The sequence below is a fragment of the Hyperolius riggenbachi genome, chromosome 2, assembly GCF_040937935.1.
Source record: "Hyperolius riggenbachi isolate aHypRig1 chromosome 2, aHypRig1.pri, whole genome shotgun sequence".
Taxonomy (NCBI): domain Eukaryota; kingdom Metazoa; phylum Chordata; class Amphibia; order Anura; family Hyperoliidae; genus Hyperolius; species Hyperolius riggenbachi.
Genome location: NC_090647.1, coordinates 158,787,620 through 158,814,817, shown reverse-complemented (window position 1 = coordinate 158,814,817; position 27,198 = coordinate 158,787,620). Strand labels below are relative to the sequence as shown.

General features: G+C 43.3%; 1 protein-coding gene across 5 annotated transcripts in view; it reads right to left on the bottom strand.

Annotated features, from left to right (window-relative positions):
* Positions 1-27,198, bottom strand: part of ERICH6B (glutamate rich 6B) — a 241,941-nt gene that overhangs the window by 129,644 nt on the left and 85,099 nt on the right. For 4 of the 5 annotated variants that reach the window (XM_068267754.1, XM_068267755.1, XM_068267757.1 and 1 more), the window contains exons 5-6: positions 26,595-26,666; positions 19,847-19,909 (exon numbers count right to left, since the gene is read on the bottom strand). In XM_068267754.1, the coding sequence (XP_068123855.1) occupies positions 19,847-19,909; positions 26,595-26,666 (135 nt within the window). The remainder of the gene's footprint in view (positions 1-19,846; positions 19,910-26,594; positions 26,667-27,198) is intronic. The other variant, XM_068267756.1, reaches the window with a different exon arrangement.

Sequence of the window (27,198 nt, the reverse complement as noted above, 5' to 3'; positions counted from 1 at the left end):
GCGCTGCCTGTCTCCCCTCCTGGCTGCGTCCCCTCCGCTGCGTCTCCTCTAGCGTCCCCGCCGGCGTCATAGTAACAGACCACCTACTGAGATCAGTGGACAGCGAGAGCGCTCAAGCTACCCGCCGCCCGCTGTACTCTAATGCAATAAGTGACATCACTTCCTGCATTTGGAGTACAGCGGGCGGCGGGTAACGTGCGCCTGCTCTGTCCACTGATCTCAGTAGGTGGTCTGTTACTACGACCCAGGCGGGGACGCTAGAGGAGACGCAGCGGAGGGGACGCAGCCAGGAGGGGACGCAGCTATGGCAGCAGTGGGGGAGCGGCACGCACCGAGATACAGGTACAGAAGGCAGCCTGCACCCAGCCACAATTCACCCTGACCCAGCTTTCACACTGCGCCTAGCCACCATTCACCCTGCCCCAGCCTTCATCCTGCACCCAGGCAATTCACCCTGCCCCAGCCACCATTCACCCTGCCCCAGCCTTCACCCTGTCCCCAGCCACAATTCACCCTGCACCCAGCCACCCTTCACCCAGCCACCCTTCACCCTGCACCCAGCCACCCTTCACCCAGCCACCCTTCACCCTGCACCCAGCCACCCTTCACCCAGCCACCATTCACCCTGCCCCAGCCACCCTGCACCCAGCCACCCTGCACCCAGCCACCCTTTACCCTGCCCCAGCCACCCTGCACCCAGCTACCCTTCACCCTGCCCCAGCCACCCTTCACCCAGCCACCATTCACCCTGCCCCAGCCATCCTGACCTGCACCCAGCCACCCTTCATCTAGCCACCCACCCTGCACTCTAACCCAGCCACCCTTCAACCTGCCCAAACCACCCTGAATGCAGACTCACCCTGCAGCCGGTCCCAGTCATACTGACCCAGCCACCCTGCACCCATACTCACCCTACAGCCAGTCCCAATTACCCTGCATTCTGACCCAGCCACCTTGACCTGCACCCTGATCCAGCCACCCTGCACCCAGACCCACCCTGCAGCCGGACCCAGCCACCCAGACCCAGTCACCCTGCACCCAGATTCACCATGCAGCTGGTCCCAGTCACCCTGCAGCCTGACCCAGCCACCCTGCACCCAGACCCAGCCACCCTGCACCCAGACCCACCCTGCCGTTGGACCCAGCCACCCTGCACCCAGACCCACCCTACAGTTGGACCCAGCCACCCTGCACCCAGACCCAGCCACCCTGCACCCAGACCCAGCCACCCTGCACCCAGACCCAGCCACCCTGCACCCAGACCCACCCTGCAGTTGGACCCAGCCACCCTGCCCCAGTCACCCTTCATCTAACCACCCTTCAAGGGAAAAACAAATTGGGGGGGGCACACTTTTAGTGTTTGCCATAGGCACCATATTACCCAGATACGCCTCTGGGTGCACCAGGTGCCAGGCTAGGTGAGGGTGACAGGTGAGGAGGCGGGGAGGACAGCGGGAGCCGTGCTATGCGTCCCTACGCAGGACGCATTGTAAGGTATAGTATTCTAATTGGCGTGGGAGATCTTCAATCAAGTTAATTGAAGATCGCAAGATAAGAGGATATTGTTATTCGTTGGATCATTTCCGAGGATATATTGGCATGGGAACATTTTTTTAAAGGTACAGGTAAGTATTTGTGGTTAATTAAGATTATTAAAATACTTTTCTCGTGGTTGTGTTTTTATTTCATTTAACCCTTTGTTGAAATGGGTAAGGGGTACAAAGTAGCCCTATACTCATTTCTCCTGGGAGGGGGGTGGGCATCTTGGGGTCCCCTTCTTAAAGGGGACTCCCAGATGCCACCATGAACCCCCCCCCCCAGGGAGTCGTCGCCCCCACCTCCTCCTGGGGCACCGGAGGTGGGGAAGAGCCCCTTGTCCATGGATTGGACAAGGGCTCCGGGGGGGAGGGGAAGGCTTGGCCGCCCCTCCCCCCCGAAGCCCCCCCATACCATGGACCATGCGGGCTGGTATAGCTCAGGGTGCGAAGCCCCAGTCGGCCGGGGCTCCGCATTCTGGCTATCCCAGCCTGCATGGGAGACAAGGGGTTACAGAGGCTCGGGAGGGGGGACCCCACGTCATTTTTTTCAAAACATTTCCCACACTCTGAACATAACCCACAAATTTTAATTTAAAAAAAAATAAAATAAAATGTTTTCATTTTTTTTTTAAATATTGTTTCCCAGTATCTTTTTAACATATCCTGCAAATTTGGTGTTGCTAGGATTTAAGGGGACTTTGCTATTAACTGCTAAAGTCGGCGGAAAAAGTTTCCACGGAAATGTCAGTACGCGATTTAAATAGATACATTTCCTCTTTGAAGATTTAAACTCGATTTTCTCAAAAACTATAAGGTCTTTTTGAACTTTTTTTTTCTTCGTGTTCCCACTATTCTTCTTAACATTCCCTACACATTTGGTGTTTCTGGCATTTAAAGGGGCTTTGCTATTAACCGCTAAAGTCGGCGGGCGTTTAATTTTCCCACGGTCAGAAGAAGAATATTCAAAATCGATTTTCTCAAAAACTATAAGGTCTTTTTGAAAAAAAATGTTTTCCTCTTGTTCACAATTTTCTTCTTAACATTCCCTGCACATTTGGTGTTTGTAGCTTTTAAGGTGGCTTTGCTATTAAACATTAAAGCTGGCGGGCAGATATTTTCCAAACGGCAGCAAAGCAAGGGTTAAAACGATAAATATCGTTCAGGCACGAAAAAAAAAAGTTTTAAAACGATAAATTTCGTTCAAAAGGTCTGCACTATTTTAACCTTTAAAACGATAAATATCGTTTTAAACATATATCGGGCAGAAGGGGGCGCCATTTTTTTTGCCGGCGCCATTTTTAACTAGACGCTGTTACAGTAAAGCTGTTACTGAACAGCTACTGTAACAAAAACGCTTGTAAAACCGCTCTGATCTGGCAATTTAACAAGCGTTTTGCGTTTTTCCTATACTTAACATTGGAGGCAGAAACGCCTCCGAAATCCAAAAAATGCTGCAGCCCGGGAGTTTGGTTTCAGCTAAAACCGAACCGCTCTGTTGTGCACCAGCCCATTGAAATATATTACCCAAGCGTTTCCTCAGCCGCAAGCATTCCGAAAAACGCAACCGAACCGCTCTGGTATGTACTAGGTTAAAGTGTTTTTTCTCCACTGACAGCTGCAGCTGTGTGACCCATCATAGATTGTCAACGAAGTTATCATTTCGGCTCACCAGTCCATGCTACCTTATGCAGACAGAACAGGCCAGGCCAATGCCTGGAAATAGAGGTTTATAGTGGAGAAAAAAAAAAAAAAAGCTCATTGGCTTAAAGAAGAGGAAAGGAAACCTTTAAGGTAATGTACCTTTCCTTGAAGAGGGAGGATGTGGTGATTTAGGGGCCTTACTTAAAGTCAATAAAATTGGCATGTGCAGGTACCGAAAGTAAAGCACATTGCCCAATTAGCACAAGGTGTTGTACCAGGGTAACAAGTGCATTGCTGCAGTAATGGGCGTTACGTTCAATTAACAAAATTGCTATTTTTTTAATAATATTCATTATATATATATATATATATATATATATATATATATATATATATATATATATATATATATATATATATATATATATATATAGACACACTGTATATATATATATATATATATATATGTGTGTGTGTGTGTGTGTGTGTGTGTATCAGAAATGCCATCATGTTTAATACTGGCAAGGTGAACCACTGTAGGATTTTTTTTCTCCCCTCTGAAGTGAGCAGGAGTGTTACATGATCTCCCAAAGTGCTCTGGGGAGGAATACTACATGACGTCATAGCCTACGTTAGACATCATGGGGGTGGGGCGGGGGCAGGGTTACATACAAATATACAAAAATATATAAATATATGAAGAGTTTCTGATCCTGAAACTAGAATAATTAAAGGTAAAAATAGGTATCCTGAATAATTTACTACGCTGTACTATAGGTTGTTACATTTCTTTAATCTGAGACACAACAGCACTGCTTGAATAGCCTGAAGGCTGACAAACACCACTGACAAGTGACAAGCCATTCCAGTGCTATACTTTGCACAAAGTTTCACAAAACTGCAGCAATCCTGGGGATAAGATTGCAGCTTTTATCATACAGACGCCTGACACATTTGAAAAGTAAAATAATATTTTTCCTGGTGTTCCATGTTAAATCCTGAATTCAGGAACCAATATTTCTACTGCAGTCTTCAAATTAAAAGAAAAGCAAGCTCTGCTAAAGTGTTGAAAACCACAGCAGGTGTTACACGACTGTTAGTAACACAATATGCAGCTTTTAAATAGCCTGAGGTGTTGTTAACAGTAAGATATTTTTGGTAGAATGCATAGCGTAACTTCAGGCATTAAGCAACTAAAAAGGAAAGATTATGAAGTAGCAGAATGTATGCTATTAATTGCCAGGGCCTAATGTTTCAGTCAGCACACAAATCTCTGAAAAGCAAAATAGTGTTACAAAAGATCTGCATGCATAGCAGAGTGAAGAAAATTGCCAAATGCAATATTACAATGAGAAAGTGGATCTGTGAGAAAACCTAATTTCCAGAATAAGGTCCTGAATACAGTAATGACTTCCTGTGGCAAATTTGCATTCCACTGGCTCAGTCTTTGTGGAAACCCTTTAGGAGTTTCAGGGCCCTGTGTGGCATTTCTATTAGTGCAGCTATAGAATGTGTTGCTTTACATTAGCAGTGCTTTTCTATAACGCGCCCTAAAAAGGATGGTTTTGTCTGTTTGATGTGGCTGCTATTAGTGTGCATCTGATGGAACGTACAGCTGAGGTTTCTGCCTTTGCCTCAAGATCAAATGAATCAGATTACATTTTATATTCTTTTTACAAACCCGTTATGTTGCTTGCTTGTAGTCATTAGTTTTTGAAATGGGACTGTTTTTTTCAGAACTGACCATCCACATAAGATTATTATTCCTAATTAATGTTGGTGTTCGAACCTAGGTTTCTTAATTTAGAAACCCAGATTATGCCGTACAAAGCAGTGCAGCATCAAAGTTAGTGGAGAGGGTCGTGGGGTTGCAGTCCACGTTGTTCTTCATGTGACTTTGATGTTTCCTCCTTACAAGCCAGAAAGAGGAAGCATCATAGTCACGTAAAGAATGATGTGGACCGCAACCCGTGACCCTCTCCACTAGCTTTGATGCTGAACTGCCATGTATGGCATAATCCGGGTTTCCAAATTAAGAAACGTGCATTTGAATACCAACGCAATTCCTAATTATGCTCCTATTAGAGAAGACAGCCTTATTTACTATCTTGATCCCAGACTTGAGATGATTGGAGAATACAGATTACTTGTTTTATTGACTATTATAAGGTAAAATACTGCAACTTTCTCCTGAGTTATATCATACCACAGTGAGAATTGCTGAAAGTTGCGTACGTTAAAAAGGGGCGCTGGGAAAAAAGGGCGCGGGGTTTTAAATGATAAACATGGATAATGTTTAAAAATATAATGTACTATATTTCGTTTAAAAATAATGTTTTATAAAGTTATCAATCATTAAATAATGTGCATGAAATTGGCAATTGTGAAAACGTTAATCTTCCATTTAAAAAGTGAAATGTATAATAACGTTTAAAAAAAAATTAGTTAGTAACCCTCCCTGTACCTACCCCTAACCCCTAGACCCCCATATTGGTGCCTAAACCAAAGACCCCTCTGGTGGTGCCTAAACCTAAGACCCCCTGGTGGTGCCTAAACCTAAGACCCCCCCTGGTGGTGCCTAAACCTAAGACTCCCCTGGTGGTGCCTAAACCTAAGACCCCCTGGTGGTGCCTAAACCTAAGACCCCCCTGGTGGTGCCTAAACCTAAGACTCCCCTGGTGGTGCCTAAACCTAAGACCCCCTGGTGGTGCCTAAACCTAAGACTCCCCTGATGGTGCCTAAACCTAAGACCCCCTGGTGGTGCCTAAACCTAAGACTCTCCTTAGTAATCACTGTATTGTGTGTAGAATAATGTTTTAGAAACAGTAAGGGATAAAATATATTACAATTTACGTTACGTACTGATCGCTTTATTTTGTGAATAATAATGTTTTACAAACAGTAAGGGATAACATTTAAAATAATGTTTTATTGAAATAGGAAACGTAAATCATCACAAGCAGTTATAAAACATTAAAAATCTTCGGGCGCCGTTGGAAACCGTTATTATTCTCGGGCGCCCTTTTTTCCTGTTTGGCGCCCAGTAAACGATATTTATTATGGGAGTGAATGGCGGCGCCCGATTTGTCCACTAGCCTCCTGCGCCCTTTTTTACTGTTTACCTGAAAGTTAATTAATTAGCAGGTTTGTAACTGCAATCAGATGAAAGCACCCACAGGAAGACATTTTCTTCTAATAAATGCAGGCTGTTCTAGATTTATTAAAAATAAGTTCCTTATGTGATGTATGTATGCAAACACAACACTAATTCACTAACATTTGAGCAGCCCTCGCTATGCTCTGATATAATCTAGTCGAGGGCTGAAAAATTTTACCAACAATCGCGAACAATTTTTTTATGAACTCTGACCAGGTATGCCAGATCATTTATGTTTTCCAGCGATCCCTGTCCTAAAGGTGGCCACTAAAGGTACAATAATTTCCTCAGATGCCATCTTTCTATGAGATTTTTACAATCGATTCGTATAGAAGACCACGCAGTATGTGGAGAAAATCTATGTAAAATGACGCTAAGGTCGATTGAAATACAGCATTTTGTTATTCAGAATGTTGGATTTCACGATCATAAGAGAGGAAGTGCCAAAATTGTCCCATTTATGTAAATAATAGATAATTACCTTCCAATTACTTACGATCCCACAAATCTGATCAAATGATTGCATCTAAGAAATTATAAAAATATTGTACTTGTAATGGGCACATGACAGAGACAATCTTGAATGTACAATCTTACCAAATCTATGTAGTAGAAGGGTAAACTGGGTGAATTTACTTGAAATGGATACTTTAGATAGTGCAATTGCATATATTGGGAGATAAATACCAAACATATGTCCTTAATGGCGTTCCACTTCACCAATCATAATCATAATTGAATACAAGGATATGTATGAGTAAAACAATATGTATATCAAGAAACCAGTTCTGAAGAACTATATTTATATTTTAACCACTTCCCGACCGCCCACTACACAGGGGCGGCGGGGAAGTGGAGCCCTGCAGGACGGCCTCACCCACAGAGGCGGCGGTCCATTTAAGGGCATGGGCGGAGCGATCGCGTCATCCGTGACGCGATCCTCCGCCGGCGCCTGTCACCGCTCGCTCGCCGCAACATCCCGCCGGCTATACGGAAGCGCCGGCGGGATGTTAACCCCGCGATCGCCGCATACAAAGTGTATAATACACTTTGTAATGTTTACAAAGTGTATTATACAGGCTGCCTCCTGCCCTGGTGGTCCCAGTGTCCGAGGGACCACCAGGGCAGGCTGCAGCCACCCTAGTCTGCACCCAAGCACACTGATTTCTCCCCCCCCTGCCCCAGATCGCCCACAGCACCCATCAGACCCCCCCCCTGCCCACCCCCCAGACCCCTGTTTGCACCCAATCACCCCCCTAATCACCCATCAATCACTCCCTGTCACTATCTGTCAACGCTATTTTTTTTTTATCCCCCCCCCCTGCTCCCTGCCCCCTCCTGATCACCCCCCACCCCTCAGATTCTCCCCAGACCCCCCCCCAGACCACCCCCCCCCCTGTTTACTGTATGCATCTATCCCCCTGATCACCTGTCAATCACCTGTCAATCACCTGTCAATCACCCGTCAATCACCCATCAATCACCCGTCAATCACCCCCTGACACTGCCACCCATCAATCAGCCCCTAACCTGCCCCTTGCGGGCAATCTGATCACCCACCCACACCAATAGATCGCCCACAGATCCGACATCAGATCACCTCCCAAATCCATTGTTTACATCTATTCTCTCCTCTAAACACCCACTAATTACCCATCAATCACCCATCAATCACCCCCTATCACCACTTGTCACTTTTACCTATCAGATCAGACCCTAATCTGCCCCTTGCGGGCACCCAATCACCCGCCCACACGCTCAGATTGCCCTCTGACCCCCCCCTTATCAATTCACCAGTGCATTAATTACATCTGTTCTTCCCTGTAATAACCCACTGATCACCTGTCAATCACCTGCCAATCACCTATCACCCATCAATCACCCCCTGTCACCCCCTGTCACTGCCACCCATCAATCAGCCCCTAACCTGCCCCTTGCGGGCAATCTGATCACCCACCCACACCATTAGATCGCCCGCAAACCCGCCGTCAGATTACCTCCCAAATGTATCGTTTACATCTGTTATCTTCTCTAAACACCCACTAATTACCCATCAATCACCCCCTATCACCACCTGTCACTGTTACCTATCAGATCAGACCCTAATCTGCCCCTTGCGGGCACCCAATCACCCGCCCACACGCTCAGATTGCCCTCAGACCCCCCCCCCCCCCTTATCAATTCGCCAGTGCATTAATTACATCTGTCCTTCCCTGTAATAACCCACTGATCACCTGTCAATCACCTGCCAATCACCTATCACCCATCAATCACCCCCTGTCACTGCCACCCAACAATCAGCCCCTAACCTGCCCCTTGCGGGCAATCTGATCACCCACCCACACCAATAGATCGCCCGCAGATCCGACATCAGATCACCACCCAAGCGCAGTGTTTCCATCTATTCTCTCCTCTAAACACCCACTAATTACCCATCAATCACCCATCAATCACTCCCTATCACCACCTGTCACTGTTACCTATCAGATCAGACCCTAATCTGCCCCTTGCGGGCACCCAATCGACCGCCTACACGCTCAGATTGCCCTCAGACCCCCCTTATCAATTCGCCAGTGCAATATTTACATCTGTTCTCCCCTGTAATAACCCACTGATTACCTGTCAATCACCTATCAATCACCCATCAATCACCCCCTGTCACTGCCACCCATCAATCACCCCCTGTCACTGCCACCCATCAATCACCCGCTGTCACTGCCACCCATCAATCAGCCCCTAACCTGCCCCTTGCGGGCAAACTGATCACCCACCCACACCAATAGATCGCCCGCAGATCCGACATCAGATCACCACCCAAGCGCAGTGTTTCCATCTATTCTCTACCCTAAACACCCACTAATTACCCATCAATCACCCCCTGTCACTGCTACCTATCAGATTAGACCCCTATCTGCCCCTAGGGCACTCAATCACCCGCCCACACCCTCAGAATGCCCTCAGACCCCAGCCCTGATCACCTCGCCAGTGCATTGCTTGCATCCATTCCCCCCTCTAATCACACCTTGAGACACCCATCAATCACCTCCTGTCACCCCCTAGCACACCTACCCATCAGATCAGGCCCCAATTTGCCCCGTGTGGGCTCCTGATCACTCGGCCAAACCCTCAGACCCCCTTCCGATCACCTCCCCAGTGCATGGATTGCATCTATTTTCCCCTCTAACCACCCCCTGAGACACCCATCAATCACCTCCTGTCACCCCCCTAGCACTCCTATCCATCAGATCAGGCCCAATACAACCTGTCATCTAAAAGGCCACCCTGCTTATGACCGGTTCCACAAAATTCGCCCCCTCATAGACCACCTGTCATCAAAATTTGCAGATGCTTATACCCCTGAACAGTCATTTTGAGACATTTGGTTTCCAGACTACTCACGGTTTTGGGCCTGTAAAATGCCAGGGCGGTATAGGAACCCCACAAGTGACCCCATTTTAGAAAAAAAAGACACCCCAAGGTATTATGTTAGGTGTATGACGAGTTCATAGAAGATTTAATTTTTTGTCAAAAGTTAGCGGAAATTAATTTTTATTGGTTTTTTTTCACAAAGTGTCATTTTTCACTAACTTGTGACAAAAAATAAAATCTTCTATGAACTCGCCATACACCTAACGGAATACCTTGGGGTGTCTTCTTTCTAAAATGGGGTCACTTGTGGGGTTCCTATACTGCCCTGGCATTTTAGGGGCCCTAAACCGCGAGGAGTAGTCTAGAAAACAAATGCTTCAAAATGACCTGTGAATAGGACGTTGGGCCCCTTAGCGCACCTAGGCTGCAAAAAAGTGTCACACATGTGGTACCGCCGTACTCAGGAAAAGTAGTATAATGTGTTTTGGGGTGTATTTTTACACATACCCATGCTGGGTGGGAGAAATTTCTATGTAAATGGACAATTGTGTGTAAAAAAATCAAACAATTGTCATTTACAGAGATATTTCTCCCACTTAGCATGGGTATGTGTAAAAATACACCCCAAAACGCATTATACTACTTCTCCTGAGTACAGCGGTACCACATGTGTGGCACTTTTTTACACCCTAAGTACGCTAAGGGGCCCAAAGTCCAATTTAGGATTTCACAGGTCATTTTGCGACATTTGGTTTTAAGACTACTCCTCACGGTTTAGGGCCCCTAAAATGCCAGGGCAGTATAGGAACCCCACAAATGACCCCATTCTAGAAAGAAGACACCCAAAGGTATTCCGTACGGAGTATGGTGAGTTCATAGAAGATTTTATTTTTTGTCACAAGTTAGCGGAAAATGACACTTTGTGAAAAAAAACTATTAAAATCAATTTCCGCTAACTTGTGACAAAAAAATAAAATCTTCTATGAACTCACCATACTCCTAACGGAATACCTTGGGGTGTCTTCTTTCTAAAATGGGGTCATTAGTGGGGTTCCTATACTGCCCTGGCATTTTAGGGGCCCTAAACCGTGAGGAGTAGTCTTGAAACAAAAATGACCTGTGAAATCCTAAAGGTACTCATTGGACTTTGGGCCCCTTAGTGCAGTTAGGGTGCAAAAAAGTGCCACACATGTGGTATCGCCGTACTCGGGAGAAGTAGTACAATGTGTTTTGGGGTGTATTTTTACACATACCCATGCTGGGTGGGAGAAATACCTCTGTAAATGACAATCTTTTGATTTTTTTACACACAATTGTCCATTTACAGAGGTATTTCTCCCACCCAGCATGGGTATGTGTAAAAATACACCCCAAAACACATTGTACTACTTCTCCCGAGTATGGCGATACCACATGTGTGGCACTTTTTTGCACCCTAACTGCGCTAAAGGGCCCAAAGTCCAATGAGTACCTTTAGGATTTCACAGGTCATTTTGAGAAATTTCGTTTCAAGACTACTCCTCACGGTTTAGGGCCCCTAAAATGCCAGGGCAGTATAGGAACCCCACAAATGACCCCATTTTAGAAAGAAGACACCCCAAGGTATTCCGTTAGGAGTATGGTGAGTTCATAGAAGATTTTATTTTTTGTCAAAAGTTAGCGGAAATTGATTTTAATTGTGTTTTTTCACAAAGTGTCATTTTCCGCTAACTTGTGACAAAAAATAAAATCTTCTATGAACTCGCCATACTACTAACGGAATACCTTGGGGTGTCTTCTTTCTAAAATGGGGTCATTTGTGGGGTTCCTATACTGCCCTGGCATTTTAGGGGCCCTAAACCGTGAGGAGTAGTCTTGAAACGAAATTTCTCAAAATGACCTGTGAAATCCTAAAGGTACTCATTGGACTTTGGGCCCTTTAGCGCAGTTAGGGTGCAAAAAAGTGCCACACATGTGGTATCGCCGTACTCAGGAGAAGTAGTATAATGTGTTTTGTGGTGTATTTTTACACATACCCATGCTGAGTGGGAGAAATATCTCTGTAAATGGACAATTGTGTGTAAAAAAAATTAACAAATTGTCATTTACAGAGATATTTCTCCCACCCAGCATGGGTATGTGTAAAAATACACCCCAAAACACATTATACTACTTCTCCTGAGTACGGCAATACCACATGTGTGGCACTTTTTTGCAGCCTAACTGCGCTAAGGGGTCCAAAGTCCAATGAGCACCTTTAGGCTTTACAGGGGTGCTTACAATTTAGCACCCCCCAAAATGTCAGGACAGTAAACACACCCCACAAATGATCCCATTTTGGAAAGTAGACCCTTCAAGGTATTCAGAGAGGGGCATGGTGAGTCCGTGGCAGATTTCATTTTTTTTTGTCGCAAGTTAGAAGAAATGGAAACTTTTTTTTTTTTTTTTTTTTCTCACAAAGTGTCATTTTCCGCTTACTTGTGACAAAAAATAATATCTTCTATGAACTCACTATGCCTCTCAGTGAATACTTTGGGATGTCTTCTTTCCAAAATGGGGTCATTTGGGGGGTATTTATACTATCCTGGAATTCTAGCCCCTCATGAAACATGACAGGGGGTCAGAAAAGTCAGAGATGCTTGAAAATGGGAAAATTCACTTTTGGCACCATAGTTTGTAAACGCTATAACTTTTACCCAAACCAATAAATATACACTGAATGGGTTTTTTTTTATCAAAAACATGTTTGTCCACATTTTTCGCGCTGCATGTATACAGAAATTTTACTTTATTTGAAAAATGTCAGCACAGAAAGTTAAAAAAATCATTTTTTTGCCAAAATTCATGTCTTTTTTGATGAATATAATAAAAAGTAAAAATCGCAGGAGCAATCAAATAGCATCAAAAGAAAGCTTTATTAGTGACAAGAAAAGGAGCCAAAATTCATTTAGGTGGTAGGTTGTATGAGCGAGCAATAAACCGTGAAAGCTGCAGTGGTCTGAATGGAAAAAAAGTGGCCGGTCCTTAAGGGGTAGAAAGCCCTAGGTCCTCAAGTGGTTAATATCCCCAAAAGTGGAAAAAGGTAATACAAGTACAAAAATCTTCACTCAATAGATCCGTCCATACACATACTGTAGGTCTATTAAAAATAGTATAGTGCAATAGATTTAGTAAACAATTTTTAAGGCGACAACATTGACTTGTTTCGGATCACGAAGATCCTTCTTCAGGCCTTTACAAATATAATATTAATGTACATCTTAACAGCATAAGCTGTAACACAAATAGCAAGAGGTACATATCATCTGGACAAACACAAAGCCAGATAGCACCACCCTTTAAACCACCATAGTAAGCATGAAAGCAGGGTGACCAGGGACAGGATGGTGGATGTTTAAGCTCATCTTCAGAACTGGTTTCCTGATATATAATTTTTTGCTACTCATACATACATATCCTTGTATTCAATTTTACTTTAGATAATGCATCATAACACATAAAACTAGTAAGATTCTACAATCAAGTTTGTATCATTATTGGGCACCTTTAGTGCGTCAACCCCAATATGGTTTGTTTTTGATACCGTATCATCCATTCTGCTTTACGTATGACCCTGTGCTATTGCAGCAGTTCTACTTGCTCTTGATCTCCCTCTTTCTTCCCATGTTACGCTTTGCCTGCACCCAGCAATTTTACCAAGGTTTCGTGAATATACTCCAATAGCAGGACATTAGAAGCCTTTCCCCTGCATGAAGTACATTACTGCTAAAGCACCCAGACTACCAGGCACAGTTCAGCAATTACCATCTGAGAAAGGAAGGAGCGCTCTAAGTGTGTTACCAATGGTTTGAACTTTATTGCGCATTAAAAGTGAATACTCACAAAATAAAGAATTCAAAATCGCTTGTCAGCGGGAAAGCCACCCGCTATACCCCTCTGCGGCAAAGCTGCACGCGCTGTGGCCAGCAGCGCAGTGTCCGATACTTCCAGGAGGCTCGTCTTGCGAGGCGGTAGGCGGGGCCTATGGGCGAAGTGCGTGTGACGTCATTATGCGTTTCGTGCGCTCTGCGCCTTCGCCAGATGACGTCCGTCGCACGGGGATGCGTAGTTATATACGCTTCAGAGCTGTAGTTATGGCAACTAATGAAGGAGGTGTTACAATAAACTTTATTGTTCATGACAAATTGTCAGCATGCGTATCAGACAACCAAACACTAGTAATAAGACAGGCCGACAAGGGTGGCGGCATTGTACTAATTTATTATAATGATTATGATAAAGAAGAGTTGAGATTGCTTTCTGATACAACCACTTACCAAATATTGCAAACTGATCCCACTTTGGTCTGTCTTGATGAGTTGAAATCTCTGGTGCATAGGGCATATAATAGTGGTGTTATCAATGAACTGGAAAAACGGTATCTTGTGGCCCCCCACCTATCCATCCCTTACTTCTAGCACTTCCCTAAAATCCACAAGGATGCCTGCAATCCACCTGGGAGGCCCATTGTAGCAGGCATGGAGGGTTTGGTTGCAAATATTTCTTCATATGTCGATTATTTTCTTCAGCCTCTAGTTTTGGTAACCCAAGCCTATATACGTGATTCATCACACGTGCTAGATAGCCTAAGAAAATATAAATGGGAACAAAACTACTTATGGGTCTCCTTGGATGTGACATCCCTTTATACATGCATTCCGCATGATAAAGGTTTGGAGGCAGTGCAATATTTCTTAATACAAGATGGTTCACTACCATTTGTACAAGCCCAATTCCTCTTGGATCTTTTACAGTTCGCTTTGTCACACAATTATTTTAGTTTTATGGGTCAATTGTATTTGCAAACTTGTGGCACTTCAATGGGGGCAGAATTTGCTCCCAGTTTTGCCAATCTCTACATGGCATATTGGGAGAGCCAACATATATGGGCAGACAATCCGTTTGCCAGAAATTTGATATTTTACAGCAGGTACATTGACGGCATTATAATCATTTGGGATGGTGACCGCAAAATATTGGATGAATTTGTTAAGTATTGTAATAAGAATATGTTCGGTCTGGCATTCACACATGTGGTTTCTGATCAAAGTTTAATCTTTTTAGATCTAGAATTGTACTCTAATAACAGAAGGGAAATCTGTTCAAAAACACATTTCAAGCCCACAGCAGGGAATGTATATTTACACGCATCCAGCTGTCATAACGCAAAATGGATAGAGAATATCCCCAGGAGTCAGTTCTGCAGACTAAGATGAAATTGTACACTGGATGAGGATTACCGTAAACAAGGGGAAATTCTGTCCAAGAGGTTCTTAGAGAAGGGCTATAGGCCAGAGTCCCTCCAGGCTACACTAGAGGAATTCAGTGTTGTGCCACATAGACCCAAAACTCACGCTTTCAAAACATCCACAAGATCCAATCTCTCCTTTATTACCCCCTATACTGAGGAATCCAGAAAAATAAAAAAGATAATAACTCAAAATTGGCCTATATTAAAACAAGATCCGTTGCTGAGAGGTATACTCCCAGAAAAACCTGGAGTAATATTTAAGAGAGCCAAATCTATAAAAAAACTCTATAGCACCTAGTAATGTCAGGAAAACACTTGAAGCACCTAGGACTATGTTTCCTGCTGTCACAGGCAACTATAAATGTCATGTTAAAAGGTGCGGTTCTTGCCCTTTTATTAGACATAGAATTAAAGAAACAGTGGATGGTCGACAACAAATGGTCATGATTAAACAATGTATTACATGTAGTAGTGATCATGTGATATTTGTCCTGTGAATGCCCCAAATATTATGTGGGACGAACCACGCGCCCGCTTAGACAAAGGTTAGGGGAGCACAAAAGAAACATATTAGATGGAAATGAAAAACATAGTGTTCCCCGGCACTTCAAAGAATGTCATTCTAGTACTGTTGATTCTCTCCGTATTTTAGGTTTAGAAATGATCTCTAAGAATCTCCATCGGGGAGAAAGATTTAAGAGGCTTTGCGAAAGAGAGACCTACTGGATTTTTAAAATGGATTCATTGAGCCCAAACGGTCTCAATGAAGGCCTAGAAATTTCTACATACATATGTTTTATGCTTAATATTGTTCTTTTAGAGTTTATGGTTAGTTGGATTCTTTGTATTTAACCTGTCTCCTCCCCCTCTTTCCACAGGTTCTGCATATTGCCTAGCAGTTTCTCCCACTAGATGAGGGTGGTGAGTACATATTAGATAGATATTGTCCATAGTAGGATGTTGTTTCAGTCCCCCCGGTTGCCCACGCGCCCTCCCCCCTCCTTTTTGGGGGTAACGCGTGTGCATCGGGGTGATTATGTATGGAATGTACCCCAGTTGTTTTTTCCACCCAAAGTAGTCTTATATAGGCCCCTAAGGGAATGGTATAGCCATTTGGTTGTATAGCCCTCCACTGTTGGGGTTGAGTAGCTGGAATTCATGTCCTTAAAGTCCCACCTAGTACCAAGGTATTTTGACCTCCATATCCCCATGTGCCAACTTTGCACTATAGGGTGGGCGTTTTGTATTCATCATTTACCAGTGGTCAGCTTTCAGAACTGCACTTGGTGTTTTTAAATGATTGCGTGACTTACATTTTTGAGGTGACCAAGAATAACTATGACACTGTGTCCCTCTTTTTCCTTTTCCCTATTTCCCCAGGCCCTCCCTCCCCCCTTCCCTTTCCATGTGTTCCCCCCTCCTTCCCCCCCCCCCCCTCTTCATTCTCCACATGTGTATTGACCTGTAAATATGCACGTATATATATATGATACTGTTTATCATGTATGTACGTGTATTTTTAGGGTACATTCTCCACCTGTGAACATTTGTGCATCTACATGGGTTAAGGCCCCCCCCCCCTTTTTTATCATCATCATCATCATCATCATTTTTATTACCATTTTTATGCTTATTTTTACCATGTACTACATGTCCAGGCTCTTCTCATTTTAACTTTAGGTTCAGTCTTATGTGTTTGAGATTTTTATTTGAAGTTTTTAGATCCATGAGTTATTTATACAGCTATAATTATTGATGTTTATTCTGCATTAATCATGTTTGCTATCACCTTCTGCTGCATGCTTTAGGCATGCCTATGATTTTAGTATTGTTTTTAAATCAAAATCAAGTTGACGTATTGAGATCTGTTATTTCCTTTTAATTTTGTAATTTAAGGCTGTTGCTGTTGGTGTAATTTGCATTGTATTATAAGCGCACGCGCTGTGAGCCAACTTATACCTTTAATATGCATGCATCTGAACGCCACAGCTGGCTGATACGCATGCTGACAATTTGTCATGAACAATAAAGTTTATTGTAACACCTCCTTCATTAGTTGCCATAACTACGGCTCTGAAGCGTATAGAACTACGCATCCCCGTGCGCGTGACGTCATCTGACAAAGGCGCAGAGCGCCGAAATGCGTAATGACGTCACACGCACTTCGCCCATAGGCCCCGCCTACCGCCTCGCAAGACGAGCCTCTCGGAAATATCGGACACTGCGCTGCTGGCCACAGCGCGTGCAGCTTTGCCGCAGAGGGGTATAGCGGGTGGCTTTCCCGCTGACAAGCGGTTTTGAATTCTTCATTTTGTGAGTATTCACTTTTAATGCGCAATAAAGCTCAAACCATTGGTAACACCCTTAGAGCGCTCCTTCCTTTCTCAGATGGTTTTTGCACACTCCCTATTTGGAGCAGCACATCGTGTGATTGCCTGGTTTGGACAAGTGATATATTGGATCTGACTGGTTCTGGTTATCTGGAGTTGAAGCGCAAGGAACACTTTTTTGTTAAACAATTCAGCAATTACATCACAAGAGAAACTTGAAGAAAAAAAAACCTGCATTTGTCACAATGTACATTAGACACCATGTCACACGGCAGTAAAACAGAACATGTTGCCATGCTGCTAAAGTGCTGCACAAGGGACATATATATAACTTATTCTCCATAGCATGCAGTTAGCAATATCCTGCAACTTCAGCCCAGGGTATACAATTATGCAGTAATGCAAGTCAATGGGCAATGCAGTAAGTGTGCATGCACTGGAGCGCAGTGCCCTGTCACCGCACTGTAATGCAGGGTCATATGAAGGCTGATTTCTGTAGTGCCAGGACTGGATTTACCATAAGGCACTGTAGGCACGTGCCTACAGGCGCCTGATGATGGAGAGGCGGCTCCCTCCCTCATTCCCTAATCCTAATCAAAGTGTAAAGGAGAGGTTACTCACCCTGCTCTCAGCATTCCACTGACGAGATCTCCCTTTAGTCAAGTGCACCTCTAGCTACCTAATACTTGGGGTTCCTCTAGCTACTTAATACTAAAGGGCACCTGCAACTACCTATGACAGGCATGGTATATGAGGGAAAAGTGACAGCTGGGACAGCCAGCACACTTGTGCTGTGATTCGGCAGGGTTTGCAGGTTCATGGAGTGGGAACTCTGGCATGCCAGGAGATCTGTGCCCAGAGCCGGGACAAGGTCCTTCAGCACCCAAGGCTGAGACACCAAAGTGCGCCCCTCCATCCCTCCACCCCAGCCGTCACACACTGATTGCTATTAGACTAAGGGGCACCCCAGGGCCCCCAACACCTTAATCTCTAGTTATCTGGCTTGTAGTCACTTCCATGTATCTCCTTTTCTTATTTCTTTCTGCTTCAAACACAATTAGGAATGCCAGCTGAATGAATTGTGCACCCCCTCCTACACTGCGCCCTGAGGCTGGAGCCTCTCCAGCCTATGCCTCGGCCCGGCCCTGTCTGTGCCCATAGGCTCATGTGATGTAAATCCGGGCCTGTGTAGTGCAATACGGTGCAATTAATAGGTGTGCAACTGGCACCTAACTACAAACAAACTTACATACTCCTGCAATGATAAAATTACATAAAAACATCCTCTCTAAGCCTTCAATGTTTGATCAATAAAGTTATCAAGCTGGATGGCCATTCAAAAAAAACATTTTTATGCAAATCAAAAAAAAAATTGTTTCATGGCATACGGCTTGCTTTAGGCCCTTTTCACACTTCACAGAATTCACATGCAATTTGCGTTTTCGCAAATTTTCTTTTGCTGCATATCTAATTCAAGTCAATGGCGCAGTATTTGACTTGCGATGTTGTGTCAAATTGCGCATGCAAAATTTCTGCAGAAAAAGAATGACCTACATGTACATTTTTTTTTTTTTAACACTGGACATGCCATTTGTATACAATGCAAATCAATGCGAATTCCGAATCTTCGCATTCCGAATTTGCATGCAAATGTGATGTTAATTACATGCAATTTCATGCAAAATAACTTCATTTGTATGCACACAAAAATTACAATGCAAAAATTGGCACAAAAATAGAAGATTCAGAACCTGAAAAATAGAAAATCAGAATTAAAAAAAAAACAAAAAAAAAAACAAACAGAAAAATGTGGCTAGAAATTGCAAGAAAGTGGAAGGGCTCTTTTACACTGCAAACTGCAAAACGCAATGTGATTTCATAATGCGATTTTCACTTTATGCTAGGAACACAAGGAGAAAATGTAGAAAAAAATGCAGCATGCAGAACTTTTGTGATCAGGCAAAGTTGCATCACAATCGCATCACACTAGTATTACAGAATACCCAGCAAGCTCATGGTGAACTAGAACTCCCAGGAGTGTGTAAGGGGCTGAATGAGACTGAAAAGCCCTCTCACTGAGATGATATGAAAAACAGAAGTGTGCTTTCTTAAAAGAGAAGGTATTTACAATTATTCAGGTTGGAGTGAGCTCTGAGATGTCTCCAAGTGCATCACTGCTAAATATGCAAATCACCCTTTGTTGTCCCTGTTAGATAGCCACACCTCCAAAACCACTGGAATGCAATGATATGTCAATATTGTTAATTATTAAAGAGCCACAGTAGTATGAAAGGGTTCTTGTGATTTTCATTATTTTTCTGATGTCTTGTACTTTGCAATTCGCATGCAATTGAAACATGCAGAAAAATTGTGTGTAGTATAAAACATACATAATTCAAAGCACTGACTGTAGACTTAATTAACTAGTCAGCCATGCACAAAAGCAATTCTTGTGGTTCTCTTTGTGTAGACATAGTGCTATACCATAGAAACACAGCAAACATCTAATTCAAAGGCTTAATGCAAATGAGAGAGCACTTACCGCTATCATCAGCTTTTGAAGCCGGCATACCTCTATCTGTATCATATAAGTCTGGAGACCCTGCTAACAGAGTAATAGAAAATGTACTTATATTGTCAGAACATGATCATCTCCTGTATCATAGAACATAACTTGTATCAAAACTGACAGTACATGATACATTGAAGAGGCCACCTGGACCAGTATATTTTACTAGTAGTGACAATTCTGCTCCGAGACATACCAGTACAGACCAAAAGTTTGGACACACCTTCTCATTCAAAGAGTTTTCTTAATTTTATGAATATGAACATTGTAGATTCACACTGAAGGCATCCAAACTATGAATTAACACATGTGGAAGTATAGTACATACCCAAAAAGTGTGAAACAACTGAAAATATGTCATATTCTAGGTTTTTCAAAGTAGCCACCTTTTGCTTTGATTACTGCTTTGCACACTCTTGGCATTCTCTTGATGAGCTTCAAGACCTGAAATGGTCTTCCAACAGTCTTGAAGGAGTTCCTAGAGATGCTTAGCACTTGTTGGCCCTTTTGCCTTCACTCTACGGTCCAGCTCACCTTAAGCCATCTCGATTGGGTTCAGGTCGGGTGACTGTGGAGGCCAGGTCATCTGGTGCAGCATCCCATCACTCTACTTCCTGGTCAAATAGCCCTTACACAGCCTGGATGTGTGTTTGGGGTCATTGTCCTGTTGAAAAATAAATGATGGTCCAACTAAACGCAAACCGGATAGAATAGCATGCCCTTGCAAGATGCTGTGGTAGCCATGCTGGTTCAGTGTGCCTTCAATTTTGAATAAATCCCCAACCGTGTCACCAGCAAAGCACCCCCACACCATCACACCTCCTCCTCCATGCTTCACAGTGGGAACCTGGCATGTAGAGTCCATCCGTTCACCTTTTCTGAGTCGCACAAAGACACGGTGTTTGGAACCAAAGTTCTCAAATTTGGACGCATCAGACCAAAGCACAGATTTCCACTGGTCTAATGTCCATTCCTTGTGTTTTTTAGCCCAAACAAGTCTCTTCTGCTTGTTGCCTGTCCTTAGCAGTGGTTTCCTAGCAGATATTCTACCATGAAGGCCTGATTCACACAGTCTCCTCTTAACAGTTGTTCATGTGTCTGCTGCTAGAACTCTGTGTGGCATTGACCTGGTCTCTAATCTGAGCTGCTGTTAACCTGCGATTTCTGAAGCTGGTGACTCAGATTAACTTATCCTCCGCAGCAGAGGTGACTCTTGGTCTTCCTTTCCTGGGGCGGTCCGCATGTGAGCTAGTTTCTTTGTAACGTTTGATGGTTTTTGAGACTGCACTTGGGGACACTTTCAAAGTTTTCCCAATTTTTCGGACTGACTGACCTTCATTTCTTAAAGTAATGATGGCCACTCATTTTTCTTTACTTAGCTGCTTTTTTCTTGCCATAATACAAATTCTAACAGTCTATTCAGTAGGACTATCAGCTATGTATCCACCTGACTTCTCCACAACGCAACTGATGGTCCCACCCTCATTTATAAGGCAAGAAATCCCACTTATTAAACCTGACAGGGCACACCTGTGAAGTGAAAACCATTTCAGGTGACTACCTCTTGAAGCTCATCAAGAGAATGCCAAGAGTGTGCAAAGCAGTAATCAAAGCAAAAGGTGTCTACTTTGAAGAACCTAGACTATGACATATTTTCAGTTGTTTCACACTTTTTAGTTATGTACTATACTTCCACATGTGCTAATTCAGAGTTTGGATGCCTGTAGTGTGAATCTACATTGTTCATAGTCATGAAAATAAAGAAAACTCTTTGAATGAGAAGGTGTGTCAAAACTTTTTGTCTGTACTGTACGTACATTTGGAAAGCATCATGCAACATTAGCAGATCTAGAGCCTGATTCACTAACTGGCGCTAAGCTGGTTAGTGAGCCTTATCACTTTGTGCGTGCAAACCAGGGCATTAGGTGATTTGCGCCCACACATTGCAAACAGTGCACGCAGTGCGGTGCGACGATAATAGTGCGAGGTGTGATAATAACGTTGCACCGGCTATACTGTAAATGGCGCGCCGAAAACAGCGCATCGGGTGCACTTGGAATGCGCCGTTTACAGTGCACCATTTACAGCATAGCGGGTGCGATGTCATCGTTGCACCGTGCACTATTATCGGCGCACCGCACTGCGCGCGTTGTGCACAGTGCTTTGCGCGATGTAGCTTTGTGCGGCTGTTAGTGCGCACAAAGCTACTTATGGGGCACTAAGCGGCTTTTCACTCCGGCACTAACACTTAGCGCCGGTTAGTGAATCAAGCCCCTAATCACATAGGATATTTGGGATCAGAGACTTAATGAAAGAATATCATGGTTGATGAATAATATACAGAGCAATTCTCAAGCAATATTGTTAATAGCATTGCAGGACTGAACTAGAATTTAAATCTGGCCAACATTAGTCTGTCAAGGACAAGGTCAGCATGAAGACAGAGTAAAGCTAAGTATACACACTAGATGATATACGGCTGAGATGCCTGTTGGCCTTGAATCTAGCATGAGTATAGGAACCTCCTGACATCACATAAAGGCCCGTTACACTGGACATTTAGCAACAGACACCCAATCATATTGTGCTCCTCCTCATACCCACCCACAATAAGCAAAAAATGCGGGTAAACGTAACGGGGTGCTTGCCCGACCAGGCCGCACATGGCCGAATTAATGGATCGGATCATGGGAAAACAGAGTGGCCGGGGAGGACAGCGAGGGGGTCCACGGACCAAAAGGGGCTGAAGGGAGCCCCAGGTAAGGATAAATACTGCAGTACCTGACATCTCTGGTTTCCTTTAAGTACCACACAACTGATTCTAATTAATGTGCCCTAAACCTTATGTCCCTCAATGTCCTGAAAAGAAAATAGACAGAGGAAACACCGCTGATGAGGTTTTAAAGCTGAAGAGTTCAAGAGGGTATTATTACTGTTTATTTAGCAGCTGAATGAAAAACATTTTACGTTGGATTGTCTTGGTTGCTGTTTAGAATGCAGTTTTAAAAATGCAGCCCATAAATTGAAAATAAAGAATATGAGAATCAGTTCTGTGTTACTATTGTTCTATTTACCATTAGTACTACTCATACTGTAAATTATCTCACAAATGAATTTTTGGATAGGCTGTTTGCACGTGATCATTTTACAGGTCTTTTGTAAGTACTGTATACCCCTTATACTGTCCTAGAAGAAGATCTTCAGTCCCATAGCTTCTTCATTCACAAGAATCCGAAGTCAGGAAGTGCAAAAGAGAAAACTGATTTCTAACGTTGGTAAATTAATCTGGTTTGTGGTGACGGACTTATTATCATATCTTCAGTCCAAAGGACCTATCTGTGCTGTGATTCTGAGAACTCTGCATGCACATGATTGGATCAGAGTACTTCCCTACAGTAAGTTTCTCTTCAGCACTTCAGAGCATTAAATGAAGACTTTGCACTGTTGAAGTATATGAGTCTGCCAGCTATACGCATCAGGGATGGAGTCATTATGTTTCAGCACAGCAGCCACGGGGAGGGGATAAGACATAAGATATCTAGATAAAGAAAATGTCTTCAGGTTGCTTTGGGTCAATGAAGCAAGCTTTCTAAATGCTGCACAACACAGGGGGAAGCCAAGTACAGGTTAAGCCATGTAACACTGTCAGGTTCCCAAGAGCCCAGCTTATCAGCATTCCAGCACTACACTTGTGATGCTTTGAGGAGCATTTCAGTCATGTTTGCAGGCAGAATTCTATCATCTTGAAAAAACAACTACTTTCATAAGACATTGTGGAAAACTAGCTGCGTTTTTCAACACTTACAGATAAGAGGGGCGAGCACTTTGAAGATCTATTTTGCAGTGAAAGCAGAGCTAGCACCAAACATAAATGCATAGATGCATAATTCACTGACTGTTGCATAACAAAAAATGAATAATCCACTTTTAAGTCTGGTTCCCAAAGGGAGTTTTCATCTCAGCGTGCCCATAGTTATGTGTGCATGATCTGGGTAAGCTGTGCATGATGCAGATAGCGGATAAAGGGAGTTTTTCACTCAAGATACCAGGAGCATGAATTGGACACAACAAAAGGGATGAATCGATGTAATAACTGCTTTAAGAAACAACATATGCCCTACTTTAATTTGCGTTACACAAATGGAATAAATGATATGGAGAACATTAAAATAATGATATATCTTTTCTATTTGTGACCTGTCTCTTTATGTTCTATGGACACTAACAGCAGCACACTTAAGTTCTTGCAGTTCTTAAATTCAGATTTTTAGTCGCTGGGCCGGGAAGAGACACCCAGTCAAATAAAACCAATAAAATCAATAAATCGTAATCAAAACATCATGGCCTGCATCCAGTAATATAAAAACAAAACACTAGGTTTGTTTTATTCAAAACACCATCCTAGCAATACTCTACTCACATGACTGGTGACGTGCACATACCGAAAGCCCACGACGGGCAATTCGCTTCTGCATGCTAACAGTTTCTATCTGTATGTAGTAAAAAAAAGGGATCCCTTATGGACAGCTTATGATTGTTAAAAGGAACTGTAAAAAGACCGGTGGGGCCACCTGGAATGCATAATGTGGCTACAAAAAGTATCTGTGAAGCTGCTTGTAGCCACACTTTGTATTGCAGGTGGCCCCAACACCTACTATTTTATTGGGCACCTTTTTATTGGTCACAGCTGCTAATCGCGGCATTTTACATTAATCTCTATGGCGGGGCCGGTGATTACGGCAAATCACGACAAGCAGCAATTAACAGTAGTTTCTGGCAGGGAATATCATTATAAAGGGCACTGGAGGCTCCCGTTAAAATTGCACCTGCTATTTGTGGCCTTAGTATGCATAGCGGGTGGCTCCGGCACCTGCTATGTTGACTGCCGCTTTCGCCATGCTTTATAATGATATTCGCAGCAGGCAGATAGGTTTAGGAAGGAGGAGGTTTAGGTTTAGGCATGGGGGGAGTTAGTTAAGGTTAGACTCGGTGGGAGGGGTTAAGGTTAGGCACCACTAGGAGTAGGGTTAAGATTAGGTACTACTAGGAGGGGTTTAAGGTTAGGCACCACTAGTGGGAGGGTTAAGGTTAGGCACCACTGGGGGGGGGGGGGGGGGGTTGGAGTTAAGCATCAGTATAGAGTGGAATCTGTGTGAGAGCAGAGTTAGGTCAAGTCATAGTAAAATATTGGTAAAGAGTACTAGTATTTTACTATTGCAATTAACTAGTAGAGTAATTTTAATTGATATTCTACTTACTAATTGTAATTTCATAGATATTCTCCAACTGCTATATCCAGCGCCCTTTTACCAGGTTTCTTTTTTCCATGTACGCGGGTGGGGGGGCCTATGAACGTTTCGCAAGGGGGCGGTGGATTTCTAGTTAAATCCCTGGTGAGCAGCATACAACAATCAAACCAAGTTCTTCCAATCGCTCAAACTGCTTGCAAAGTAAGTCAACCAGCCTGCACCTGAACCTAAACAGTGCCAAAGTACACAATTGTGAAGGAATTGACCAGGTCTTGACCTGGGTTTTGGCAATTATAGCCCAATTTATTGTATCATAGCCACAGTAAAGCATGCAGCATACAACAGCCAAGTTCGCTTTCCATGTATAGTAGTTTGTCATTAACCACTTTACCCCCGCGCGTACGTATTTCTCCGCCCCTTTTTCCATCCTTTAAAAACCAGGGACGGAGAAACACGTACTTTCCGCGTTCCCGACGCTGTCCGCGCTCCCGCTCGTAAACACGCCGCCCGCCGCTAGTAAACACGCCGCCGCCCGCTCGCCCGGAGATCAATGAACGGGAAAATCCATTCCCGTTCGTTGATCTAAGCCCCACAATGACCCGCTGCTCTCCTATGGGCAGCGCGATCATTGTGAGAAGAAACTCACGTGTCCAGCCTCATTCTTCCTCCAAGCTTCCGGAAGGAGGCTTGGAGGTCGCAATAAAGCAAAAAGTTACTGTGGCCATCTTGTGGCCAAATAGTAAACTACACCCTACACATTTTTCACATACAAATAAATGACTTTTACACAAAAAATTAACTCATTACCTCCCACACTCCCCATTTTTTTTTTTTTGTAATTAAAAAAAAATTCAAAAATTTACAATTAAAAAAAATACATAATTAGTTACCTTAGGGACTGAACTTTTTAAATATTTAAGTCAAGAGGGTATAACACTGTTACTTTATAAACTATGGGCTTGTAATTAGGGATGGACGCAAAACTGAAAAAAATGCACCTTTATTTCCAAATGAAATATTGGCGCCAAACATTGTGATAGGGACATAATTTAAACGGTTTTATAACCGGGACAAAAGGGCACATAAATTTCATGGGTTTTAATTACAGTAGCATGCATTATTTAAAAACTATAATGGCCGAAAACTGAAAAATAATTTTTTTTTCCCCACATTTTTCCTATTTTCCCATTAAAACACATTTAGAAAAAAATAATTCTTGGCATAATGTCCCACCTAAAGAAAGCCTAATTGGTGGCGGAAAAAACAAGATATAGTTCATTTCATTGCGATAAGTAATGATAAAGTTATAGACGAATGAATGGAAGGAGCGCTGAAAGGTGAAAATTGCTCTCGTGGTCAGGGGGTAAAACCCCTCAGTGGTGAAGTGGTTAAACTTTAATTGTATGTATTGAAATATTGACAGTGCTTTTAACAGATCATACAGAAGACGTACGAAGTCAGAGCTTACTTACTTTGTACTCCGATCTGTATTGATGATGATGAAACTGACCCTGACACAGGTTGATCTTCTGATTCAGTATTTTCTGCATGGAAATAATAATAATAATTCAAAGTTGTTTTGAGAAATTACCCAGCACAGTGAGGAAGGACATTTTGATCAAGGTTAAGCTGCCATCTTCCCGTGCATTCAACAGTCTAAAGCAAAATCTCAGAGATTTGAAGAGCAGTAATCAAAGACTTGATTGCAGTCACATACATGCATGCACAGCGAGACGGTCCTCCATCTCTTTAATGACAAACTAGATACAAAAATTGATTATGGCAACTGATAAGTGAATATAAACATTGTGTAGAATCAAAAGTGTGCACAGAATATTTATTTCATGCGCACAATGTGTTTAGACCTGAAGCACAGCTTGCTTCTTGTCTTCTGGATTCACCTGTTATGTGGGCCAATCAGGTGTGACTATGTGATGTGATGTCCAAAATTGGAGAACAACAAATGCCACACTACATTTACCAGCATTACGGTAAAATCAGGAGCCCAATTCAATTAAACTAAATGATAGCGTTAAGGACTAGCAATATGAATGGATGAATGTCCTTTATCGTCTC